Here is a 25,380-nt window from a genome sequence, read left to right on the forward strand (position 1 = left end):
ATTCATTTATTAACATGTTAAATAAACTTGGACATCTTTAATATTTCCTTTTTCATTTCATATTATATACCAAATAGCCCCCAATGTAAACATGCACATACTTCCTAAAAATTGCCCTCACTGATTAAAACTGTTCTTGACAAATTGATCAGCTAACAGCTTTGCTAATTTAAGAATTAAACATTGTAGCCCTGATGATTCTGTGTAATATACTGCCTCCTTAGCAGATTGTTAGGAAATAAGCATTGGAAGAGTATTTCCTCTGTGTTGATGCTTTGTAGACTTCTGATTCTATTTCTGATTTTAGCTAATTTTTATTATTTCTCTGGGATGATATATCACTAGGTTTTCACCTGAGAAATTCAGTAATTATAAAGGCTGCCAAATCGAATTGCCCCACTAATAAATAGGCTTTTTGGCCTAATTAAAGTGGGGGAATAAAATCATGGGGAAACGAAGAAAGAAAGCAGTCATGACTCAGCTGCTCTTTGTTACTATGATGTAGCACAACAGAGAATCCTCTCCCTCCTTTTAAAGTGTTGCTAGGAAACTTCTACCTGCAACTGCTAGAGTTGCCAACTTCAGGTAGGGAAATTCCTTGAGGTTTGGGGGCAGATCCTGGGAAGGGTGGAGTTTGGGGAAGGGAGGAGTTCAGCAGAGATGGCATGTCATACAGTCCACTCTCTGAAGCTGCCGTTTTTCTCCAGGGGAGCTGATCTCTGTAGACTGGGAATCAGCTGTAATTCTGGGAGAATTACCTGGAGGTTGGCAACCCTAGCAGCTGCAAGAAATTTTTTTTAAAAAGGAATAAGTCTCCACAATTAATGTGCTGGAGAGCAGTCCAATTATGGCTAGGGTTACTTATCTGAACTATTGAAGGTCAACAATGGAAGTTGGTTGTGTATGGCAATCCTAGGCACATGAACTTCAGCGTAAACCCCATTGAACTCAATGGGACTTAATTCCAAATTGACATGCATAGGAAGGGTTTATAATGTATAGTGGCACAGCAATGCTGCAGTCCTTTGATGACTTCAATCTTGCAGTTGTAATTCAGTAGAGAAAGAACATACAAGTATATTGCTCCTTTATGGAGTGATGCAAGCATAAGGATGAAGAAATACTGGTTATACTTCAAATACCAACAACAGAGCAGTGCTGGTTGCAACGCATAATTGCCTAGCAAACCAAAGGATTGCACATTGGAGAAACGGAATTTTAAGAGGCTATTTGCAGAGACAAACAAGGTTGCCAGAGAAATGAGGACATAAACCCTAATATTCAAAGGATATAGCATGTTTTGGACGAGTGTATCTACAAGAGGACAAGAGTTGGAAGCCTATGTTCTGCAACAGAGAATAGGTGAGTATTGGTTTCATGGGAGCTCTAACTGAGAGGGCAAGAATTGTGTTTAAATCATCAATACTGAGGTGCTTAGGAACAAAGCATTGCTTAGGAATCAAGCAATTAGAACTCAGGGAAGAGACTATCAGATTTAACAAGGCAAGCATTTAATGTTTGTCACAGTACCATTATTTCTATTTGACGGCAAACCAAAATACATTGTCAGGAATTAGACAGCTTATGGAAACAAGAGGTAAAAAAAGAAAAAGAAACCCCTTTTTGAAGAAGTCCACATTTAGGATATCAGCCATGTAACAGTAGGAGATAAATGACTGAATTAAAATTTTACATTAGTTATTATAGTATTAAATTGGTAGATTTTGTTTCAAGAATGTATTTCTAATTATGTTATAGATGTACAACTAGCACAACAATCTACCAGGAGAATTTGTGTCCTTCTTTTGGTTTTCCCATAACATGCTGCCTGACCCGACATCCAAACACCAGCCTTGCCGTTATATCAAATTCACAGGCAGATCACAGTGCATGTGATCTTACAATAAATGTAACCGAATGAATGTGCAACCATGAGGTCACAGTGAGATTAAAAGAAAAGTGAAGCACTAGCATTCTGAAACATGTTAAAGATTAACACAAGGAATTAGTCACAATAGATGTTATATTAATTACTTAATGTGGGGATGGGGGAGGAAACTAATTGGACTTGTATGAATTGCTGACTGCAGCACATAAAAGGCACAAGAACAGGCAGTAGACTGCTCTGACCTGAGTTAAGCACACTCAATATTCTGGCATCCTGAGCTCATAAGAAACCTGGATTCCATAAGAACAGCGGAATGTGTGGAAATTCCTTGCATGCCTATCATTTAGCCGGCTGGGATTAAGATTTCATTTGCTTCCATTTCATACTGTTAGTAGTCATAGGTGTTATGGGCCCAGTCACAAATTCCAATTAATATGAAGGCCACAGTTCACAGATCAAAAAGCCTCCATCCTATCATGTCAACACAGTCACAGATAGTTTTACGCTGCCATTTTAATTCCTAATGTTTCTGTGAAAGTTAGAATCCTTTGATGTGGGTCAATGATCAAATCTGCTTTTACTGTTTAGGTTGCTTCAAATGGACTTTCATGGACTAGCATATTTAACAAGTTTTGTGAATTCTCTACTTTATGACATGATTTTAAAACTTTTCACAGATTTTTTAAGGATGTTGTAATGCACAATCTTATTGGAACAGCCTGAAAACAAGTCAAATCAGAAAAAGCAGCCATTCCACAACATAAAAATGGCTTTGTTTCTAATTCTAAAAAGCAAATTTAGCCATGTGAAATACAGCATGCATTCCTCCGTTAAGAACCTGGAAAACGGGTTTATGCCAATGAAAGATTCCAGTTCTGCCAGCATTTATGCAAATATTTAATTAAATGAGAGGAATATGCTTGAAGAAAAAAATGGTGAATTCTATGTGTATTTGATCACAACATAAAGAGGAAATATCAAAAAGATTATACATTTAAATTCAGAAGTACATGCACCATGCTTTGAGTATATGGTGGGAAACCCTTGGGAGCAAGAAGAAGCAATTTTAAAATATTTTGAAACATTTTACAAGGTTAGAAAACTAAACCAATTAGAGGATTACAAAAAGGATCAGCTACAAGAAGATTTTGATTTGCATCAAACACAGATGTGAACCACTGCCCACAGCAAAACAAGGGGCTGTTAAAAGTGGATTAATATATGACAAATATCATAAATAAGCATTAAATTAATACATTAAAGAAATTCTGAGAAGTATTTTAATAGATGCAAGATTAATATCATTGTTCTATTTTTTCACTACTCCAAGCAGAGCCATTAGAAAGATACAAAAGGATGAGGCAAATTGTCAATCCTTGTCAATCTGGTTTTAGGCTTGTTTGTGGGACTGAAACCACCCCTGGTGGGTAACCTGGGCCGGCAGATGGACAGAGGGAGTGTGACTCTGTTGATTCTCCTGGCCCTTTCAGTGGCTTTCAATACTAGTTATCATGGTATCCTTCTGGATTGCCTGTCCGGGCTGGGATTGGTAGGTACCATTACTCGGTGGTTCTGGTCCTACCTCAAGGGATGGTTTCAAAGGCGGTGGTGGGGGACTGCTGTCCAGCCTCTTGGCCTCTGGGGGTCCCGCAAGGTTCTGTCTTGTCCCCTATGCTTTTTATCATCTACATGAAACCGCTATGTGAGGTCATCCAGAGATTTGGGATGGGTTGTCACCAATATGCGGAGGACCCTCAGCTCCATCTTGCACTTCTGGCTGATCCCAGGGAGGCTGCAGAAACCCTGAACTGGTGCCTGGAGGCAGTTCTGGAGTGGATGCAGTCTAGTAAACTGAAGCTTAATCCCAACAAGACTGAAGTACTACTGGTGAGCGGAAAGATCTGGGCACTGTGGTACATGCCCTGTTACATCTAGATTAGATTACTGCAGTGCACTGTATGTGGGGCTGTCCTTGAAAAGTGTTCGAAAACTTCAGTTGGTACAGAATGCTGCATCCAGGATACTGACTGGAGTGGCTCAAAGGAACCATATCATTCCAGTCTTGCTCCATCTACAATGGCTCCCTAATGTTACTGGGCACAATTCTAGTGCTGGTGCTGATATTTAAAACCTTATATAGTTTGGGACCAACATACTTCAAGAACCACCTATTCCCTGATCACTGTGATCATCTTCATAGGGTCTGCTTCAGGTGCCACCACCTTCTGAAATTAGGTAGGTCTCAATCTGGGAGAGGGTCTTCCCAGTAGTGGCACCAAAACTCTGGAACTTTCTCCGCAGGGAGATTTCCTTGTCCCTTTCTTTTGCTATCTTTCAACAGTAGATGAAGACTTTTCTGTTTTGCTTGGCATTCCCTTCGTGATCCCTCCTTCTTCTCCAATGTTTTTAATGTTTTTTTTTTTTAAAAAAACAACCTTCTGTACTTATTTTAAGTTCCAGTTTTAACTTGTTTTAATGATGTATTTGTGTGTTGGTTTTAATGGCTTATAAAATGAGATTTTAATTTGTATGTTTTAATTTGTTAGCCACCTCGGTGGCCCTATGGGGGTAGACAGGCAAGGTAAAAAATCTTGCTAATAAATAATAAATACATTTTCAGGGCAACAAAAATTGGATGGGAAAGTGGGGGAGGGTTTGTACCCTGAGACTATATTCAATATAAAGATATGCATCAGGTGGTTAGTGAAGGCCCAAACCCCATTGCATGTAGGTTACTTCCAGGTGGATTGTCTCACTGTCTTATGGAAATCCCTGTATCTTTAATAAAGTAGCGTAACCAAGGGAGAGAGGAGGAGGAGAGAGAGATCACAGTGCAAGAAGCTGCAACAGGGGGTTGGTATGGAAAAAGAGGTTCTGGGGAAGAAGGAGAGGAAGCAGCAGAGGTGGCCATACAGAGGAGAAAGGGGGCAGTCCCCATACCCAGTGCCAGTTAGTTCATCTGGGTCACTCTGAAGCTGAAAGAAGAATCAAACCGGCTTACAATCACCTTCCCTTCCCCTCCCCACAACAGACACCCTGTGAGGTAGGTGGGGCTGAGAGAGCTCTAAGAGAATTGTGACTAGCCCAAGATCACCCAGCTGGCTTCATGTGTAGGAGTGAGGAAACCAACCCGGTTCACCAGATTGGCATCCGCCGCTCATGTGGAAGAGTGGAGAATCAAACCTGGTTCTCCAAATTAGAGTCCACCGCTCCTAACCACCGCTTTTTACCACTACACCACGCTGACTGAAAGCACGTCTGGCAGGCTTTGCACTCCACGATCAGACCTCTGATCACCTGAATTGCAGTTGACATGGCAGGGGGGAGGCTTAGAGTTGAAAGCATGCAAGATATCCTCTCTTCCATGAGTCCTCAAGGGGGAGAGTATGCATACTTCAGTAAGAATGCAGATGCCTTCTCTTACTGTCTTAAGAATGGCTGGCAAAAGCAGTCTTCCCTTTCCAGCCATTCTTTAGGCTATGGGAATGTGCCTGCTGGGATTGCTCCAGCAGTTGGGCTTCCAGAGCTCTAAGGATGTCCTGATAAGAGAGAACCGTTTTTTTTTTTTTTTTAGGTTGCATGAAGATGGTTGCAAAGCTGAGACTGTTCTCACCTTTGCAATTAATTTTGGGTAATCTAAAACCAATTTACAATATTGCAGATTCCAACTTGTAAGTATATGATTTTCAGATGGTCAGCAGCTTGAATCGGCTCAAAAACTCTGTAAAAACTTTGTCTTACGTTTAGAACTGGAGCAGTTTATGGACTTTGACCCTGTTCTAAAAAACTGAAAAGTCAACAGATGTGTGCCTGCAGAAATCACAACAGAGAACTGACAATGGCTGGTCTAGACGATTAGACAGAGAGTTCAGAGAGATTCAAGGGCTGGATTCAGAAACAATGATTAAAAGTATACCGGCATTAATACGGGAGCTAAATTTTCTTCTGCCATTCTCCAGACAAAACAGAAGGTTAGGAGAGGTTTAGGAAAGTGTCTTCCTAGTGTTCATCATCCACTAAGTTTTTATCGATGTCCTTAAGGTCTCAACTCTTGTCTCCAGCAAATGAGTAGATAGACAAGGATGTACGAATATAAGGACTGATGCAGTACTCCATAACATGCTCATTTGTTCTGCCCTACTTGGAAGCTTCTGAAGAACATAGCCCCACCTCCACATGTGGCTTTTGTGTACCCTGCAAGCCTGAACAGAGAAGCCTGTTTCCACAAGTAGTTCTCTCAATTGGATCATGTAGCAGTCACTTTGTAATAAATTGAGAGGTCTGTAGCTATTTGGATTAAAAAGTTAAACATTTTATACATTCTAATAAATGTGTGTTATTAGAGGGAAATCAGCACATTCAATAGGGGTGTCACAGCTCTGCATTTGTAAGGGACACATCTTAGGACGGATGAAGGCTCTGTCTTAAATCAGTGACTCTGTCTTAAAAATAATTAGCTTTCTGATCATGATTACTAATTCACCATCCAAACTAACCCATCCAAAGGCAGTGAGTCTTCCAACTCAAATTTATAAATTTTTACTGCAGTTCAGAAAGCAAGTATTTACAAGAAAGATCAAATTTCTTAATTGTTCACCTATTTTATAAACGTTTGCTATAAATGCTCTGCCCTGGGTATTTTATGTTTATAAAAATTAAACTTTTTATAAAAGCTAGCCATAAGAACAGTAATAGAATACAAAATGTGAAAATTATGCACGTTTTCTAAACTTGTGTAAAATTACTTTGGAAAGCGTTCTTCATATTACAAAGACATTTGATCAATTAATCCAACTTTCTATTTACAGTATTTTTCTAATGCACAGCCTCATAACTACAATGTACGCTCAGCTACTTGGGTAAGACTAAAATACCAGTCCCCTGTGCCTCAATAACAATTTCCATACTGCCTATTTACTTACTGTTTGAACTTTGAGGGAATCCAGGTAAGGAAGATGGACCATTCATTCCAGGCAGAAGAACTGGAGGAAGGCCGGGGAGTCCTGGGTAAGCTGCTGGCAAACTAATTCCATGAAGTGAGCTGCTGTCCATCATGCCTGGCTGCTGTACAGTTAAGCCTAGAACATCCGTAGCCTTTTTAATACGATCCAATTCTTGCTGTGCCATCAGCTGTCTAACAGTTGTAGGAGCTAAATAGTCTTTTTCCCGGTCCAGCTGACTTCCCACAGTTTCTCGCACTTTTGTAATATGTTGTTTGGAAAAGATATGGTCTCTTATAGACAAACGTGCAGAATACTTTATTCCACATAGAGAGCACTCTGGCCTTGATCCGTCGGTTGCATTTTGATTGATCATGAATGGCTTCCCTATGTTAATTTTGAATTTTTTTTCTTTTGCTCGAGCATTCTGAAACCAAACCTGAACCACGCGTTTGGGCAGGCCAATCTCGTTCCCCAGCATTTCGCATTCTTGCATGGTTGGAGTCCGATAGTCACTAAAGCAAGCCTTCAAGACTTTAAGCTGTAGGTTACTCATTTGGGTCCGAAATCGCTTGTGACCTGGCCGATCACTGTTTTTGGATTTAAAGGGGTTACCTCCAAATGGATTAGGTGAACTTGGGTCTGCGATGCTTGATGTTTCACTGCGATCAGCATTATCATCAGGATCATCAGTAATGTAAACACTTTGGTCATGTTCACCATCTTTGTCACTGAAATGTACCGATGGGCTAGTTAGGGAGAACAGAAACTTGTCATCGCTGTTCTCCAAATTAGGCATGTTTGTGTTTTTTGGCAAACTGTCATTCATCATAGTTTTTGGCTCTTTAGGAGATGATGTAGATTTCCCATCTCCTGAACTACCAGTCATACTATCCATTTCATTATTTCCTTCATCTCCTGTTGTGGCATCACTAATTGCTGTATTAATTGATGAAGTTTCATCAAAATCAGTTTTATTGTGATCATATCCACCATCAACAGGAGCAGTACTCAGATTCTCGATGTCTTCATTGCATTCAGCTCTGAAGGAAGAAGGACTTAAAAGATTCTTCGGTGACATTTCCGCAGTTTTACTAACTGGAGTTGAGACTGTAGAAGCTAATTCATTTTCACTTGATAAATCAATCTTTGTAAGTGATGGATAATCAAAAAACATGTATTTTTGCGGGCTCTCCCCTCCATCTTCTGTGCCTACCAAAGGGCTCGGCGGCAAACTATAACCTGCTTGTTTCCCTTCATTCCAGTGCCGAGAACGAATGTGACTTTCTAAAGCAGACTTTGCTTTAAACAGTGCTCGGCAAAACGGACACCTTTTATGAGACTGAGCAGGACCCACTGCACGGAATTGTCCTTTCCTTTCTCGAGCTCTTGTGTTCTGGAACCAAACTTGCACAACCCTTTTCTTGAGTCCTACTTCACGTGCAATGTGATCCAGCATTTTCCTGGTAGGATTAGAATCTAAAAGGTATTTCTCATAGAGGATTTCCAGTTGCTCCGGAGTAATGGTAGTCCGCAATCGCTTATCCCGGTGCTGATCCTCACCACTGTTTCCTCCCTCTTTTTCACTACAGTTGTTATCCTCCTTGTCGTCCAGTTTTCGTTTAAGTGAGCCAGAAACTGAGGCAGAGTGGTGAGCTGTATGAACTGAGCTTGTTTGTGGAGTCATTTGAGCTAAAGAACTATTCAGCAGCTGCCCCGTCATCAGAGGGTTGTTAGGATCAAATATCATATAGGGCATGTCTATGGGTCTTTCTAAAAACTGAGAATGAAGAAATTGATTTTGGGCTGCTAAGAAATGCATGTGCTGGTGATCTTGCCAAAGTTCTAGAGTGGGAAAGGCAACGGTACACTGGTCACACTGGTACTGTAATAACTGAGGAGGTAGGCTGTTTTGAAGAGAAGCCAGCGAGATTGTTAGAGGGCTGGAAGGAACAGGTGTAGACTGTGATGCAGAAGGTGGTCTTCCTCCTATTTGGGGCTGTTTCTGTTGCTGCGTTTGAGAGGCTGAGGGTTGTGAATCAGAAGAGGTTGCTGGAGCAGACTGCATTGATTTGGTTCCTTGGGAGGAAGTCTCCACTTGCTTAGGTATGCTATCATTTTGCTTTGGCTTTTCAATTGAGTCAGGTTTCGGAGAGGTTTTTTCAGGTTCTGGTTTGGGTGATGGCATTAAAGGAGTACTGCAACCAGAACCAGAGCTTGTGGTGGTGGTGGTTGTTGCAGCCACACTTTTTGATGAGTCAGATGGGCCAGAAAATGTGCCACTCTTGAAAAGCATTTGATCTGTAGCATCCATTGAATCTTCTGTTTGGCTTTCATCTAGTACATCATCATCCTCATCTTTATAACACAGCTTTTTCTGATGCGTAATTAAGTCAAAAATTCTAGGAAAAACTACGCTACACTTCTTACATTGATATTGCATGTTGCTTGTTCGAATGTACCTCTCATTGGTGAGCTCTCTCTTCTCATTATCTTTAGTTTCAGCTTGATTCTCATAACTTTTACGAGCTTTCTGTCGTGCGTTTTGGAACCATACAACAATAACCCGGGTAGGTAGGTTAAGTACCGTGGAAAGTTGTTCAATTTCATCATCTTTTGGGTAAGCATTTGTGTCAAAAAAATCTTGTAAGACTCTAAGCTGGTAGTCAGTAAATCTAGTTCTAGATGATCGTTTGCTGAAAGCTGAATCAGATTTGTAATGCTCTAAAGAACTGGGCTGGGGTTCAATTCTTATATCTTCCAAAACTGTTATGGGAGGGTTGCTAAAATTGTATGGAGAATCCTTGTTTCTTTGTCGTTCCTTGAACAGGGTATTGCGGAACCAATGTTTGATAACTTTTTGGGAAAGGCCAGATTTCTCAGCCATCTCCTGAATCTGTTCTTCACTTGGAGAATTGTTAATATCAAAATAAGCCCTCAGGATTTTTAATTGGTCATCTGTGATCCTTGTACGTGGCCTCTTGAACTGAGAATGCCGTAGGAAATTGGGATCCAATCCTAGCTGTTGCTGACAAAGCTGAGTAAGATCTGCCGACAAAGCATCCATCGGGGGTAGCTGGAGGGCAAGTTGTGGAGGCAATGCTGGATGTTGCACTGGCTGCATCATAATTGGGGGGAAAAGGGGGAGATCCAAAGAAACCGGCAGCTGCACTGGTGGCGGCGCAGAAGGTGGAGGTGGAGGAGGCGGCGGAGGTGGAGGCGGCGGCGGAGGGGGCGGAGTTGGTGGTGGTGCTTGTAAAGGAGTGGGTGTCATGCTTTGAATTTTTCCAGAGTTAGATGAAGTTGGCTGTGAAGGAGTTGTAGGTTGAGGTGGAGGGGGTGGAGGAGGTGGCGGTGGTTCTGGAGAAGATGGCGAAATCGGATAAAGCTTGTCATAAGCCTCCCTGTATTGACGGGCAAATTTTTCTAGTGCAGCATATGGAAAAAACTGGCCATGCACATGTTCTTGATGACTCTTCAGTATCAGAATGTTTGAAAATAATTTACTACATGATGCACATTCCAGTTTGTCAGTATTTTCACAATCACCAGCTTTGCTTTTCTTCTGTACCTTCTGTCTGTTCTCATTGTACTGAATAACCAACTCGAAGCCAAAGTTTTCTAACAATGCCTTGGCTGCATTTCCTCTTGCTCCAGAAGCAATTCTAGGTGGCGGAATGAGCGGCTCAGAGCTCTTCTGTTTCTTTACATCTTTGTTTTCTTTTAGTCCTTCACCGTCACTTGTGAATTCCTGCTTTGGTTTTTCTTGTTTCTCAGAAATCTCTTCTGAGTCCCTATACGATGGTGTATCCTTCATCATCTGGCACTCTGAACTTACTACACTGTTTTGCTCCGTCTTCACCAACTTGCTGCTTTGCTGCTGCTGCTTCTGTGGCTGAATCTGAGGTTGTGTTGCTTGATACTGTTGTGCTTGCTGTTGTAGGATCTGCAGTTGAGTTTGACCCATGTGGTGTTGAGTCTGCATCTGTTGCTTTAGGTCTTCTAGCAGCGAGCCCGCCATGCCTGCCATCCCGGGCATGCCGAATGCAGCGGAGCCAGGCAAACCCAGATCGGGGCTCAAACTGAACTCCGTCCCAGGAATATAGAATGGGAAAAGAAACTGTGGCTGCTGAAATTGCAACAGCGCCTCTGGCGTCATAGGAAAATGAGGAAAAAATGCTGGGTTCAGGAACTGGGGTTGGAAAAAAGCTGCTTGCTGTTGCAGTTCATGCTGGAGTTGCATTTGCAGTTGTGCTGGTGACTGGGGAGGATGGTGTGTAGGTTGAGCAGAAACCAATTCAGAAGCTTGCTTTTTATTTAATTCTTTGGCATCTATATGGGTTTCCTTGCTGTTAGCTGCTGGTAAGCTTGCAGGGTCTACTATTCCCTGGCTGGGGCTATTAATGTTCCCTGCTATGCTATTTCCACTCATTGCATTACCGCTTGGTTCTAATTTTGCAGCCCTTGCCTTGGTTTGATGAAGCACAGATCTCATATGGATTTCCAGTGTAGAACTTTGGCTATATGAAACATTGCAAATGCTGCATTTGTAGGGTTTGTTGTCAGTGCTGCTGTTCGCTTCTTGAGGGACAGGACTGGATGCTTCCTGCAACACCTTTTTGAGCTTATGCAAATGTGAGACTGAGTTATAATGGACCAAAAGAATGTTCTTTTGAGTGAAGGATTCTTTGCACACTGTACATTTATATGGGCGAGAAGGATCTAGAAATTTTTCCATAGTAAAATTTGGCCCTTTTCTAAAAGGTAAGGTCCGCTTTGGTTCTGAGCCCATTTCATCTGGAATGGAGCTACTATCGCTTCCTACAGGACTTGCTTTACCTTCCTGGTCCATCTCATATTCTCTTTCTACCTCCTGGTCTAGTGCATATTCATCTTGTGCCATACTTTCACTCTCTGCCCAGAGTTCACCATTTACAGGTAAAGACGCACATAACTGCTGAATTTCAGCTTCGCTGAGTTCTGGGTGGCCTGCTTCCAAATGTTTTTTTAAAGCTTGGAATGTACGGAAATTACGTTGGCAAAGGCTACACATGGTAGCAGCCCGAATAGCGTGATACTGGGAATGTATTTGAAGCTTCTGCATAGTCTTAAAAGCCAAACTACAATGGTTACAACGATATTTGTAGACATGGCGATCGGAAACTGAAAGCGGCTGCCTCTTCTGCTGCTCATTCAACTGATCTGGCAGTGATTCGACGATCTTTATATCCTTACTGCTGTTTTTGTTCCATTCTGGCATTTCAGTAGATTCCTTGAGTGGCTTCTGCTCCTCTATTTTAATTTCCATTCCCGTTTTTGATTCTTCAAGCCCAGGGATGTTCTTCTCTTCTGGAGGACTTTCACCTAGTTAAAAAAAAAGAGAAAAGAAATTATATTTAGCCCTTGTAGTATTTTACTATATAAAGTTTATGCTAAATGAATGAATATGTCCAATATACCCACAGAAAATTGAAGAACTCTTTGGAACCAGCAGGATACATTTTTTTAAAAAGTGACTACAGCTATTTTCAAATGAAAAGTATATAGTTCATGTGCTTGGATTTTACACATAAGATCTTAGTTTGAGATAAATCTATTAACAAGATGGCTCCCTTACTATCAACGTTTCTTGATAATCATAAATACATTCTCAAAGAATATGACAAAGACCTTTTCCTGCTGGGCAATATCCCTTCATCTTAAGTGCTGGAGATTGACTCAGGAAGCTTATTTACATGAACTTTATAAAACATGAACTTTATAACATATTTAATCTCTTCCCCTTCCACACATTTTTAAACTTTTATGACACTGTGCGCCAAAGAAAAACATTGCAATGTAAATATATCCGAAAGGGAAAATATATATTTTACCAAAAAGCACTACTGCTTAGATAGGCCTGGCATTTTGTTGCCATACCTGAATATTTCCCAGAACCCTCAGCTGTCAGACTTGCAGAGGGATCACAATCAGATTTCTCTGAAGAAGCTGCTGGCAGTAGCATACTATTAGGCATCATCATATCTGGTACAGGAACCTAAAAAAAGGCAGAAATGACATTGGACTTATCAAGATAACTGTACAATTTATTGCATTTACCACATACAGAATAATAATAATAAGAGTTGGTTTTTATATGCTGATTTTCTCTACCTTTTAAGGAGAATCAAACCGGCTTACAATCTCCTTCCCTTCCTCTCCCCACAATATATACCTTGTGAGGTAGGTGAGGCTGAGAGAGAGAAGAGAGAAGTGTGACTAGCCCGAGGTTACCCAGCTGTCTTCATGTGGAGGAGTGAGGAAACCAACCCGGTTCACCAAATTAGAATCAGCTGCTCATGTGGAGGGGTGGGGAATTAAATCCGGTTCTCCTGATTAGAGTTCATCGCTTCCTAACCATTACACCACGCTGGCTCTCCAATATATCCAATAAAAAAAACTAACACTTTGATTAATCTTTACATTTTCATGTAACAAAAGGAAATTGGATAGGGCTGAATATCGCTAACACACATGCTCTAACAATAGAGAGAGTGAAAGCTCACATTCTCCTTTGCTCACACTCTAACAATAGAGTGAAAACTCACACTCTCCTTTGCTTGCTGTGAACATACATGCTAAGCAGTTTGCGGGTCAGATTTTACTCCTCTGGGCACTAGTGAAATCCAGTTTAACCTCAATCTCACATACAAAGGGTATACTTTAAATTTTGGGAAGATTCTTTTTCCCAGATCAGTTAGCAAACTTCAGGACCTGATTAAGGGACACATTTACTAAATTATGCCCAAAATTGTGTTTGTATTTTTGGCATGGGGTTCCTGCATAAGTAGGTTGGATCAACAATCCTCAGCTCCGTTTCATCCCTGCTATTCTAAAGATATTGTCATAACTTTAAAACACTTTTGCACTTCTTTTACTGTTCTTGATAATGCAGGAGTTTCTATAAGATAATGTTATTGCACATTTTAGACAATGGAGGTTTTACAATCAGATTACAAAATATGGGACAACCCAAAAATGCTTTAGCCTCTTGTCATTTCCTGCAGTAATTCTTCTAGCCCTCACCTCACAATTTAAAGTAAATTCAGACCCAGCATTCCCCTGTGGCAAAATATGTTAGTAGATCCGGTACGGATTGTGCATGGGGGCACAGAGGTGAGTGCTTTGATCTTGAAAGGTTAACTTTAATGAGAGCTTCAGAGTTTTGTGTCTTTGAAAATTAGGGTTAAGTGAACGGGCCAAAAGGATGCTCCAAGTTATTGGCAGAACGAGGAAGAGATCCCAGGAGCCCTGCTTCCCAGTCTCTAGCTCTAGTTCCAGTGCCAGAATATATTGGGAATCAGTTACATACATGGACTTGTGAAATGCGCATCAGCGTTTTAAACACTTACTGTCATAAGCAGTTTCTCCACACAGTCAGGTGACACACTGTGCAAATGGGTTAAATGCAGTTGGAGATGCATTTTGTTGCTCAGGACATCCTGGCAGAGGGGACAGCAGATTACAGGCTGCATAGAATGCTGTGAGAGGACATGCATCTGGATACGATTGGGGTCCCTGCTATTGTAGTTACAATAAGGACACTGGTAAAACTGAAAAATATCCAACAGAAATTCAGCCCATTAGACAAAGTACATTTAATGAGCAGGAAAAAAAATAGAACCTAATAATACTATCCCTGCTTTCAAGAACAGAATTAGACAACACAGATCTTGCTTTCTGCCACTTTCCTGAGATTACAAGCCTTCATTGCTTCATCACTATCTTTGCCTGTTGCCCAAGACATACAATTAATGTGAGAGAGCAAAAGGTTCAGAAATTACGTGTGTCACAAATTACTGTATTCTGTTTTAAGGCAGCAACAATGACTTTGGGTATTACATTAGTGGGCTTCTTTATATATTTATCTCATGGCTTCTGTTATTTTATAGCATGCTATATTTGAATTGCCTGAGAAGTCCCCAGGTGGAAAGGAAGAACACATCTCTAGATCACTATGGCAAAAAGTATCTGATAAGGACATGAAAAAAAAGTATGAGAGACCTTGGCACAAAGTTTGTAGTTCTAGATTTTTCTAGACTCTTGTTTGATTTTCTAGGGCTTTCTTTGGTGTATCTTGGCCATCAAACATTCAAATAGTTTGTGAAGACAGCTATCTGGTAATTAGCTCCAACGTATGGATTTGAATCCTGAAAGAAATTTGAACCATTTGGTCTTCATTATACTGATGAGGCCAAGGAGACTTTTTCTTTAAAAAAAAATCTGGCCAGTGCCAACAAGGACAAACCACATGGTGAACTAGCATGACATAATTGTCAGAGAAACAAATTGTGACATCAGAGTGTCAGTGCATAAAGCAGACAAGATCTAAGACTTCTCTTTACCTGTTCATGGCCAAACTTATTGTCCTCAGACAGTTTAGGCTTTTTGGGTGCACCATCTTCTTCTTTCAGTGGAAGTAGTGGTTGTTCCCCTGCCGCAATATTTACTTTTGGTTCCTTCTCTGGCGTGCTTATTCCTGCTTCAAAGATGTAAGAACATTTTATAAATACCTAACATTGTTACTAGGTTTACCCTGATTGTGACCTCTTAGGATCTCATTGTAATTTAAAATATTGCAGGCAACTTATTCAAGTAAAACTATTTTTGAAACTGAACAGGTACAAAGATGACAGCACACTTATCTTTGAAGCAGAGCAGACTCTATAAATACATTAAAAATGTACACTTCTCTCTTGTTTAGATAACCTTATGTTGCCTTAAAAGATTAATCAATAACTAGCTCTCTATAAGCATCTTGGTCTGAATGTTTATATCACGTTAAATGAATCAACTTACACCCTCAATTCTTTGTTCTGCAAAATAATGAATGTGTTAACACTTAATTTTTCTTACGTCTATCTAAAATAGTTAAACAGCATTTTTAAAGGCCATCATAAGCTACAATGATTGATACTAAATATTAAAAAAACAGAAGATGGGATTTACAAATACAACATTTAAATTATATACTAAGATAAGTGATTTTCTGTTGCACAATATTTACCTTATAAAGTTAAGGTAGTACATGGTATTTAAATGCAATAATAGTATTATTTTCTGTAGACAATTTTAACAGCATGTATTAAATGATATAGTTAATATTCAGTCTGAACTGGCTGCCTAATGTGGCCAGGCTCACACACATCAAAGGAAAGAGTGCAATTTTAATTTCCCAGTCCAGAAGAAAATTCTTTCCAGCGTCAATTTGCCAGATAATCTCTTCTGCTAGGCTGGATATTACAACAGTATTGGGTAGGCATGTCACATACATCTCACGACAAACACAAAACCTCATTTACCAGCCATTCCAATCTCATCATAGCGTGGCATCATCTGACCTTTTTTCTGCTGTTTATTATGAGTATTTCTAATTTTAACTTTCAATTTTCACCATCTTCCAGTCAATTTGCAACTAAATTATTTCCAGGGTGAGGACACTATCACTGGACAACTGGGTGCAAATATATCTTGAAATGCAATGAAGCTAAACCATTGATTGCTATCAGACCCAATGTAAATATATTGTCGAGGGGTAATCTGACTGTATGCTGTGCATGAAGATTTATCTTGATTTTTTTAAAAATCCACATGGAGTTCATATAAATGAACAAATTCCACCTCGTTGTACAATAGTCTAGTTTTAATTTTAAAAGGAGGTCAAGGCTGACACTTGGGAAACAATCCTTAAATTTTTGTTCTTGAGGTTGGGAATTTGGGGAAAAGGATAGATGAGAAGAATGGCAGTACTATAACCATACTGTGTTAAGTGTTTTATTTTTACAGAGTCCCTTTTGAAAAAGGAGCCTGAGATATTTTTGTGCAGTCATTTTTCAAGTATAGCAATATGTTGTGAAGAAAATATTAAAATGCACTGCTGTACATGGTGCAATGTATTTTATTCTTATAACTTGTTAAATTTAAAAAACGAACAAGCCAGCATTGGTGGTGAAAATGAATTCCTGACACATTTGTTTTCTGCCTGAAATTATAAAATGATTAATATGATTACAGTAACGGAGGCTATAAGCTAACATGCAGAATTTTATTTCCTTTAAACAGTGTGAATGAGTTTGATCCAGCCAGATTTTCTGCTATGCAAAAGGGAGGAGCAGGTCCCCCTCGACCACCAAAAAGGCTACGCTGGGGACCACGGGGCCTGCATAAACAAAAAGCACATGCAACAGGGACTAAAGTGGGGGACAAAATTAGGCGAGGTTCCATGATAAAGCTGGCTAGGTCCAGCTCTATGAATTTAAAAACTTTAAGGTACTCAGGTAATAATATTTTTTCAGACAAAAATAATTTTCATGTTAAGTGATATATATCCCAATCAAACAAAAGAGGAAAAAAGAACCAATATTATTTATTTTTGATTCATTTATGGCAAAATATTTCCCCTCTAATAGATCTGCAGATCAGCACTTCAATAAAGGTTTTTTTTAATGAAAGTTAAAGAAACCAATGAACAGCCAACAAAAATTAATTGGCGTGCTTGTGGAAGAACAGCTCCTCCCACAATCAGGAAAGCGACACCAATATTTTACTCATACTCCTTAAATTTCTGAACCAAAGCCATAATAATCCACCATAACCCCAGGTTCTACCCATCTGTAATCCGTTCATGGAGGATTACTGGGCTGCAAGGTAAGATTGCTGTACATGGTAGCATGCATGAACTTTTACAATGCTGGGAACCAAGTAACGTCTTGTAGGTTGTTGGTATTTCCCCCCCCAAAAAATAACTGAGCTTATTCCATCTGTTCCACGACCTGTTGAAAGACCATTGTGAATCTTGAAAGTTAGCTCTACAGTTCAGTGGACATCTGTCTGCAATAAATGCTTGTGCTCAGCTAAGTGAAATATATTTAGTTCTTCCAGGATTAGCTCAAGATAGAGGACAGACCATCTTGAAAGCACAACTTCTCTTGCCCCTCCCTCTATTCTCTCTTCTGTGCCCCTGGCATCCATCACTACCCATTATGTGTATATAACTAAACATCCCAACAGAACAACCACCAATATCTAGATTTATCTGTAGGATATTTCTTATTCTTATGTGCAGATGGCCTTTTCTTAATTTAAGGCAGTGAATTGGAAAAGATAAACTTCAGATGCCTTCTGGTTATATATTCCCCAGTACAAACAGAAGCAATTTTATCAACAGTACCAATTCATCCATTCTTTTCCCCTTTGGCATTAGTTCTTAAGTTACTTAATACAGAAGCGATGCAACCATTCAGAAAATGTTTATTTGTAACAAAATTGTTACCAGAATCAATTCATCCATTCTTTCAGCATCACCACACAGGAGGACACAGAAGCCATTCTCTGTGGTTGCCCCACAACTGTGGAATACCCTCCTCTACAGTTCTGTTGAAGTATGAACTCTTGGTGGGTGGACAGAAACTGTACTAACTAAGCAAGTTTTAAAATACATTTTTAAAAGGATTTTTTAACCATCTTCTATATGTCTGGCTCACACAAACTCTCAAATGGCTTTAGTAACTCTACATTTCCCCCCATTTCTCCTTCCTACCACCAAGGCTACAGAGAGGAAGAAGGTGATTCATTAGGGTCTCCAGTGTCCTGTCTTGATTCTTACAAACATAACAACAGTAGTTAGTACTTACTTAATATAACAAAAGGAATATGTGCCAATTAAATTCATTATCATGTATGATAAAAAAGAATGCTCTTTCTCCCTGCGCACACAAAGGAAGAGCAACACTTCTTCCAATCTAAAGTTGTAGTGGGAGCTTGGGCTCAGAACTTGAGGCCCGGATCAGCAGCAGTGAAAACAACATCAACTAAACTGAAACAGTCCTCAAAATGTTTATTGATAGGTACCTTAACTTCCCAGGGGATTGGTGAGATTAAAATATTTATATAAAAGGTATTTAGATGGGGTCTGATTACTGACATTTTTTCTATTGTAATTCTGGGGTCAGTTTGGTGCCTGCATTTTTTTCAGATCAAACATATTTTGAGCTGTCCCCTCTGAATGGCATATAGGGACTGCAACAGCAGCTCAAGGGATAACATCATTGACAGTTTTCTCACACTATATCTATTTTTTCAGAGAACTTGGTCTGAATGCCTGGTTTGGCGGCAAAATGCCTTTTATGGAACAGAGGAATTTTGTGCAAAAGAACTTTCAGAAATGGCTTATACATACAATGCCATTTCAATCGAGTTCCTACAATAAGTCCTAAGTTCTATTCTACCAACCAATTAAATGTTATGTGGACAGCATGCTATGTTTTCGTAAATTTCTGTCCGGCTAACTCTCTTCCCATACCACTTAGTACCAATATAACTTGTTTTGGATTATGAAAAGTACAATATTTTCAAAATTGACTCTGCTAGTGGCACTATCTTCTTAATTATGACTTTTATAAAATGTGAGGACTGAGCCCAATCGTTGAAATTTCCAGAACGAAATCTCTGGCTCAAATTAAATCTTTCTTAAGGTTAGAATTTTACTAATAGCAGAATAAAGCCGCCCCGCCCCCATTTAAACACACACATTGCTCAGCCTTAGACAGTTACACAGTGCAATCCTAAGAATACTTTCCTAGGTGCAAGCCTCAGTCAATAGACCTGGGTAGGATTCTGAGACCTGCTTAGGATTGTTTTTGCAAAGTGTGTGTATGTTTATGAAACATAAGCCACCAAAAATGTAATCCATCTGGTATGCAAATATGAGTACACTTAACTTGGCTTTATTTTCACCATGGTTGAAGAGATCTGGGTTTGGAGAATATGAGAGGGACAGTGACCTCTTCCTCGGAATGTTTTACTTTTTATTTCTCAATCATTAGAGGACATCTATATTGTAGCTTGGGCCACTGGGATGCTCTGGATAATTATCTATGTATTACGACTATAGTAGTACACAGATTTGGTCTAGCATGTTTACCCCAGGACGAATTCAGTATTTTGTCAAATTTCCTGTAAAAAGTCTGAGCCAACATTAAAACTTTTGCAGATGAAGCAGTTGCCAAGACGGCAGCTGTTTGAAGGGTCTTATGTTACTTGCGCACTACTCATATAACTGATAATGCATTATTTAACAGGGATATTTGTAATGACTATACTGTAGAGTACAACCTACTTATATGACATAGGTATGTTATAAGCCATCGATAGACAAGCTTTGGTAGCCATTTATAATCCATAATTGCTGATATTGGTTCATAAAATACTTAAATGTTTCGGCTCACACAGTTTTTAGTTTGGACTTGTTAAGCATTTCATATGCAGATAATAAATGATTAAATATTCCAGTAACCTCTGCCAGTGGCACAAGGACAATATTATCTTCTTAATTGTGACCTCTAACATGTGGGGACTGAACCCAATCATTGAATTTTCCAGAATGAAACCCAAGCAATCTCTGGTTCACATTAAACCTTTATTATTATTTACAAATGGCGGAATACCCCACCCCCCAATTTAAACATATATATTGCTCAGCCTTGGACAGTATAGACAAGCTTTGTTGATAGACAAGCTTTGGCAGCCATTTGCCATAGGCAGTAATGACTACGGATACTGTCGGCCACTTAGTTGCTTCATATCTTATCTCAAATGTCTATGTATGAACACACTCTGTGTGCCAGGGCATAACATTTGTACTATGCTTATCAGGTGATTCAGCCCAGCTGGTGGAGAATGTGTCACACTAACATGGGATATGAAGTCTTGGTATGGAGAATCACAGGTAAGTGATTCACAGGTTGACTTGTTAGGTAACCACAATATAAACATTATGATCTAGTTTATGGCCCCATGAGGCAGGTAATACATGAATTTGGCCTGATGATTTGGTAGATACCTCATACCTCTTCTGCCTCTTTGCTCTAACAAATTATTTGTCATTATACAGTTAATTATTTATTTTTTAAAATCAGTTTCAAAATAACACATGTACAGAAAAAGATAAAATAAAATTCAATGCATTTAGTGCCAAAGCAATACTTAATTATAAATGAGATTTAAAATGGAATAGTCAGGTATTATGATAACTGCACTTATGATAATTATCTAATTTATAATTTTGAAATCTTAAAGTAAAAACAATAGTTAAGAGGAGGTTTATGTTAACGTGGGGAAAATCAAACAAAAATATGTACACTAAAGGAATAAAGTGCTGAAAGAACTATAAACAAATATTCTGATCCATTATTTATGAATAAGTGAATTGATAAAGCCTGTATAATTTAAGACTTCTGACACATCAGATGATGTTATTTAAATCCAAAATAATTCTAAAATTATCAAAGCTGGTACAGTATTCTTTGTAATTAGAATAGAATTAAAGGATAATTTTTATTGCAATAATGAAGGTAAATTTCCATTGCACCTTGTGTTTACTACCTTATTAAAAAGGGTTCCCCTTAGCCATGTCAGAAACATATTACATTTTCAATGCAAATGTATTAATCTGGATAAATTCCATATTAATTCCTACATTGCGTAGAGCTGTAATTTGGATTATAATTAATCTAAAGTGGCACTAGATTTAAATGACAATATAAATGGGGCATTAGGAGGCTATTCTGTTCTGAATGAATATTCAACAAACATAGCTTGCTTATTGCCAAGTCTCCTTTTGAAAGTCTCAAGTCTGAGATAAGGAAGGCAGTGCAGAAAAACAGTTTACATAAATGCATGTGCACTAAACACGTTAATCCTTCTGTTTCTAATAGATTCAATACTAAAAAGGGTGATAGCACTTTTCTGTCTAACTTGTTAAGACTATGATTAACTTGTTGGTTTTCGTGGGACTTCTTTGGCAAGGCTTGTAACACTTAACTCAGGCAAAGAAAGCTCAAATTAACATTCAATTATACATAAGCAGTTATGCAGTCATTAGGACTACTTGTCAGCTCTGTTGAGAATTAAGCCCATGGAATGAATGCTTCATATGCAGATTTAATTTGGAGAATTCTTTCAAAGGATTCATAAGGTCAGTTTGAGAATTTGAAATAAGAAATATTGTCTGGGATTGCTGCAAAAGCAATAAGGCAATGTAAGGTAACTTAATGAATACTTTAAAAAAAACTTAGACTGTTTTCCTTGTAGTACTCTCGCCAATCATCCTGGCATTGGTTAGTCGTAAATGAACCCGTTCTTTTGGAAGCCAGTTTTGTGAATTCCCACAAATTTTTGCACTGTAGACCACCATTTTTGCCTAGTGGTCTATTAACACTTTTCTTCTACCAGGCTTCAGGAATTCAAATTAGAAAAATTAGGTAGGTGAATTCTCTGAAATATATTCCAAGGCTTGATCTTTGAAGCACATGGACAAGCAGATGTTTCATGTGGGTTTGTCTGATTCTTCCATTGGAATGTTTCCACAGTGACCTAGTAATGATCCTGGGTAGGGCGTTTTTTACCCAACAGTTCTTTCAGATGTCACTTTTCACAGACAGGCACACTTTAAAAGAACCCTACTGATATAACTTTGCCACAAACAATTCTTCTTCAGTCTCCTGAACTTACAAGCAAGATAACACCAGCGTGGTATGGTGGTTAAGTGTGCTTGGGAGACCCAGGTTCAAATCTCTACTCACGCTATGGAAGCTCGCTGGGCGACCTTGGGCCAGTCTCACTCTGTCTACCTAACCTACCTCACAGGGTTGTTGTGAGGATAAAATGGAGGAGATGAGAATGATGGAAGTCGCCTTGGGTTCCCATTGGGGAGAAAGGCAGGGCATAAATGAATTAAATAAAAAAGTTGTAACAGAAGTTTCTCAGCAGTAACAAATACTGACCTCCTCATGTTGACAAACACACATAAGATGTGGTGAAACATTAAACCTATTATCTAAATAAATTTGGCATCAAGAGCCACCAATATTTTAGTTTAGTATTTGTTATTTTAGAAAAAATATTTTTATGAGCATCTTTGCAAATCCAGACTAATTCAGATTTAAGCAAACTTGCATGGAAGATGATATTTTCTGTAAAACTAAATGTTTTTATGGTGAATACAAGCTCTTCTATATGCTGCTGTCATTGGGATACAAGGAAAAGATATATGACTACCTGAAACTAATAGGCTTCAACCTGTTTCAGCACTTCTTCTGCTTGAATGAATTCAGCATAATGTAACTAGGAATAGCGTGCAACAAAAGTAGCCAATGTAATATTCATTGTGACCATAGATTTCCATCTCATACATAAAAAGCATGGATGAAGTCACAAATTTGCCAAATCAAACACAGAAAAAGCCTTGTGTATTCCTGCCAGATGCTGGCCTTAGGTTTGTTTGTGCACAAGTAAATGTCATGACATAGGAGTTTTTGTTTTCAAAAAGACAGTAGCTTTCATTACCGGACTTGGTATATGCCCAGAGATCAATATTACCCAACTCATAATCCGTTTTCAATGATATTTCCTCTTTTCTTGGGCAGAAATAATCTGTAAACTTTTCCATTGGATTTTCTGTATTTTTTTTCTAAATACCACAGATAAATGCCCAGGAAGAGGGAAGATTCCTGAATGTAAGTAATCATACATCAAGGATGGGAGGGGAATGGCGGGGAGAGAGAGAGAAAGGCATTCCTGTATTCTCAGGGCTGCAGGGGGAACAAAATTTAAAAGCATGGAGAAAAAAATTCAGTGGCATCTAATCCTACGCTTATGAAAAATTAATATGCCATCAGAGGAATCACAAGTACAGCTAAGATTAATGAAAGGCGCTTAAAAATTACAAGCACACAAACTGATTTGATTAAAAAATAATCTTACTAGTGGCCCTGTAATATTCTTCAACTTATCCGCATCTATCCTGTCAGATGGTTATGATTAAAAATAGGTCAATGGGAGGCTACTGATAGAAATCACATGCAAAATACACATGCAATAGATAATAAGAATGTCCAGACAGTTTTAAATGAAAGACTATTTAATAAGATTTTTTAAGAGTGACAAAATTCTAGCATCTTACCAGAGTCTTTACTAGTTTTTTTGCCTTCACTATTATTTCTCTCTTTCTCACACGTGTCTTTATCATCAGCAACAGACACTGATGAGCTTTTAGCAGACCCTTCTGCATCTTCAACTTGTTCTTCTGCGAATGAGCATAAAAAAATTAAAAAAAGCTAACTTAGGGACCATTCAACATCAATTGTAAACATGATGTTTAATAAGAGCAGCACTAAATCGAACAAGATGCTGAAAAAATAAAGGAATGAGTGAAAAAGAACTGCACTTTAAAGAGATTTGAAATTAATAATTATTTTCAAAATTTTAGATTCAGCCAGAAATTACAAACATTACTTTATCAGAACATAGGTCGCTAACCAGTATTTCCCGTTTTCTGATTGTTGTTAGACATTATGTGTCAAGAAAAAAGGTGCACAGTTTTTTAACGAATGAAAGCACGTATAGCAATATATTCGAAAGCTAAGAAAACCACTCAAAAATAAATCCTATTGTATTCTGCACATCCTGGTAATTGCAACATGTAAGCGCTGTGATGGTTCTAAACCTTGAGAATTCTCTATTTTCTTCTCCAGGGGGAGCTATGCTGGGTAAATGACACAACTTGGTATATATTGCTTCTGAGGAGGCCGCAATATCCACAGCTCGCTTACATGTTCACACCGGCTAGATTACATGAAAATCTTCACAGTAATTCAACCCAATTTAATTATTCCGTAAATTTTTACCTCTGCTGCTACTAGTGGATTAGTCTGTTTATGCAGTTAGCTGCTATGCTGGGCGATGTCGCACTAATCCGCGAAAGGCCTACTGTTCCTTTTCATCTTGTGATCATTTGTCTCTGACTGTGCTGATGTCACATTTTAATGAATTTTAGCAATCTGAGTAATACCAGATAACCAGACTTGCAACTCCCTACAGCACAGCATGCTGTTTTCATTGCAATACAAACAACAACAACAACAACAAAAGAAAGTCACATTTCCCAGTTCAGGTAGGAATTATATAAATTAGAGGGGAAGGTAAAATGGGGTTCAAAACACCAGGCTGCTCAATTTCATAAAATCTTTAATGATCATATAAATTAACCCTGGAAAGGCAAAAGGTCACATCCATGCATTTACATACACTTCTCTATTCACTTTTGATAAGCAGAGCTTTTACACAGGGGAACATGATACAATTAACCCTTCAGGATCCATACAAAATGCAGCTACCGGCATTCTAAGTGTCAAGCATTAACTGAAAATTACACACTGCATAAAATTTTCATTGTAAATGCTATAGTGATTGAAAGGGGAAATCGTGGCTCCTTCCGTACCCCATGTTTTATTAATAACATTCTGACAGCAGAATGAAATATTCTCTGTCATATGGAGCAGCTGAGCACAGAAAAATTGCTACTTAGTGCTTTTCTTGCCAACTCTGCAGTGGAGCTGCATGCATAGGTAAACAATTGAAATGAACAATATCGAACAACCCCCCCTGCCCGCCGCCAAAAAAACACAACAACTCTAAAATGCTCACTGCAACTTGATTTTAAAAGCTGATCAGAAT

General features: G+C 38.9%; 1 protein-coding gene across 8 annotated transcripts in view; it reads right to left on the reverse strand.

Moving 5' to 3' along the window:
- The window catches only part of ZFHX4 (zinc finger homeobox 4), a 202,955-nt gene that overhangs the window by 5,686 nt on the left and 171,889 nt on the right, over positions 1-25,380 (reverse strand). For 4 of the 8 annotated variants that reach the window (XM_056854442.1, XM_056854445.1, XM_056854441.1 and 1 more), the window contains exons 5-9: positions 23,828-23,950; positions 15,213-15,349; positions 14,220-14,420; positions 12,748-12,865; positions 6,811-12,192 (exon numbers count right to left, since the gene is read on the reverse strand). In XM_056854442.1, the coding sequence (XP_056710420.1) occupies positions 6,811-12,192; positions 12,748-12,865; positions 14,220-14,420; positions 15,213-15,349; positions 23,828-23,950 (5,961 nt within the window). The remainder of the gene's footprint in view (positions 1-6,810; positions 12,193-12,747; positions 12,866-14,219; positions 14,421-15,212; positions 15,350-23,827; positions 23,951-25,380) is intronic. The other 4 variants (XM_056854444.1, XM_056854447.1, XM_056854446.1 and 1 more) reach the window with 4 other exon arrangements.

The sequence above is a fragment of the Euleptes europaea genome, chromosome 8 (genome assembly GCF_029931775.1).
Source record: "Euleptes europaea isolate rEulEur1 chromosome 8, rEulEur1.hap1, whole genome shotgun sequence".
NCBI classification, from domain to species: Eukaryota; Metazoa; Chordata; class Lepidosauria; order Squamata; family Sphaerodactylidae; genus Euleptes; species Euleptes europaea.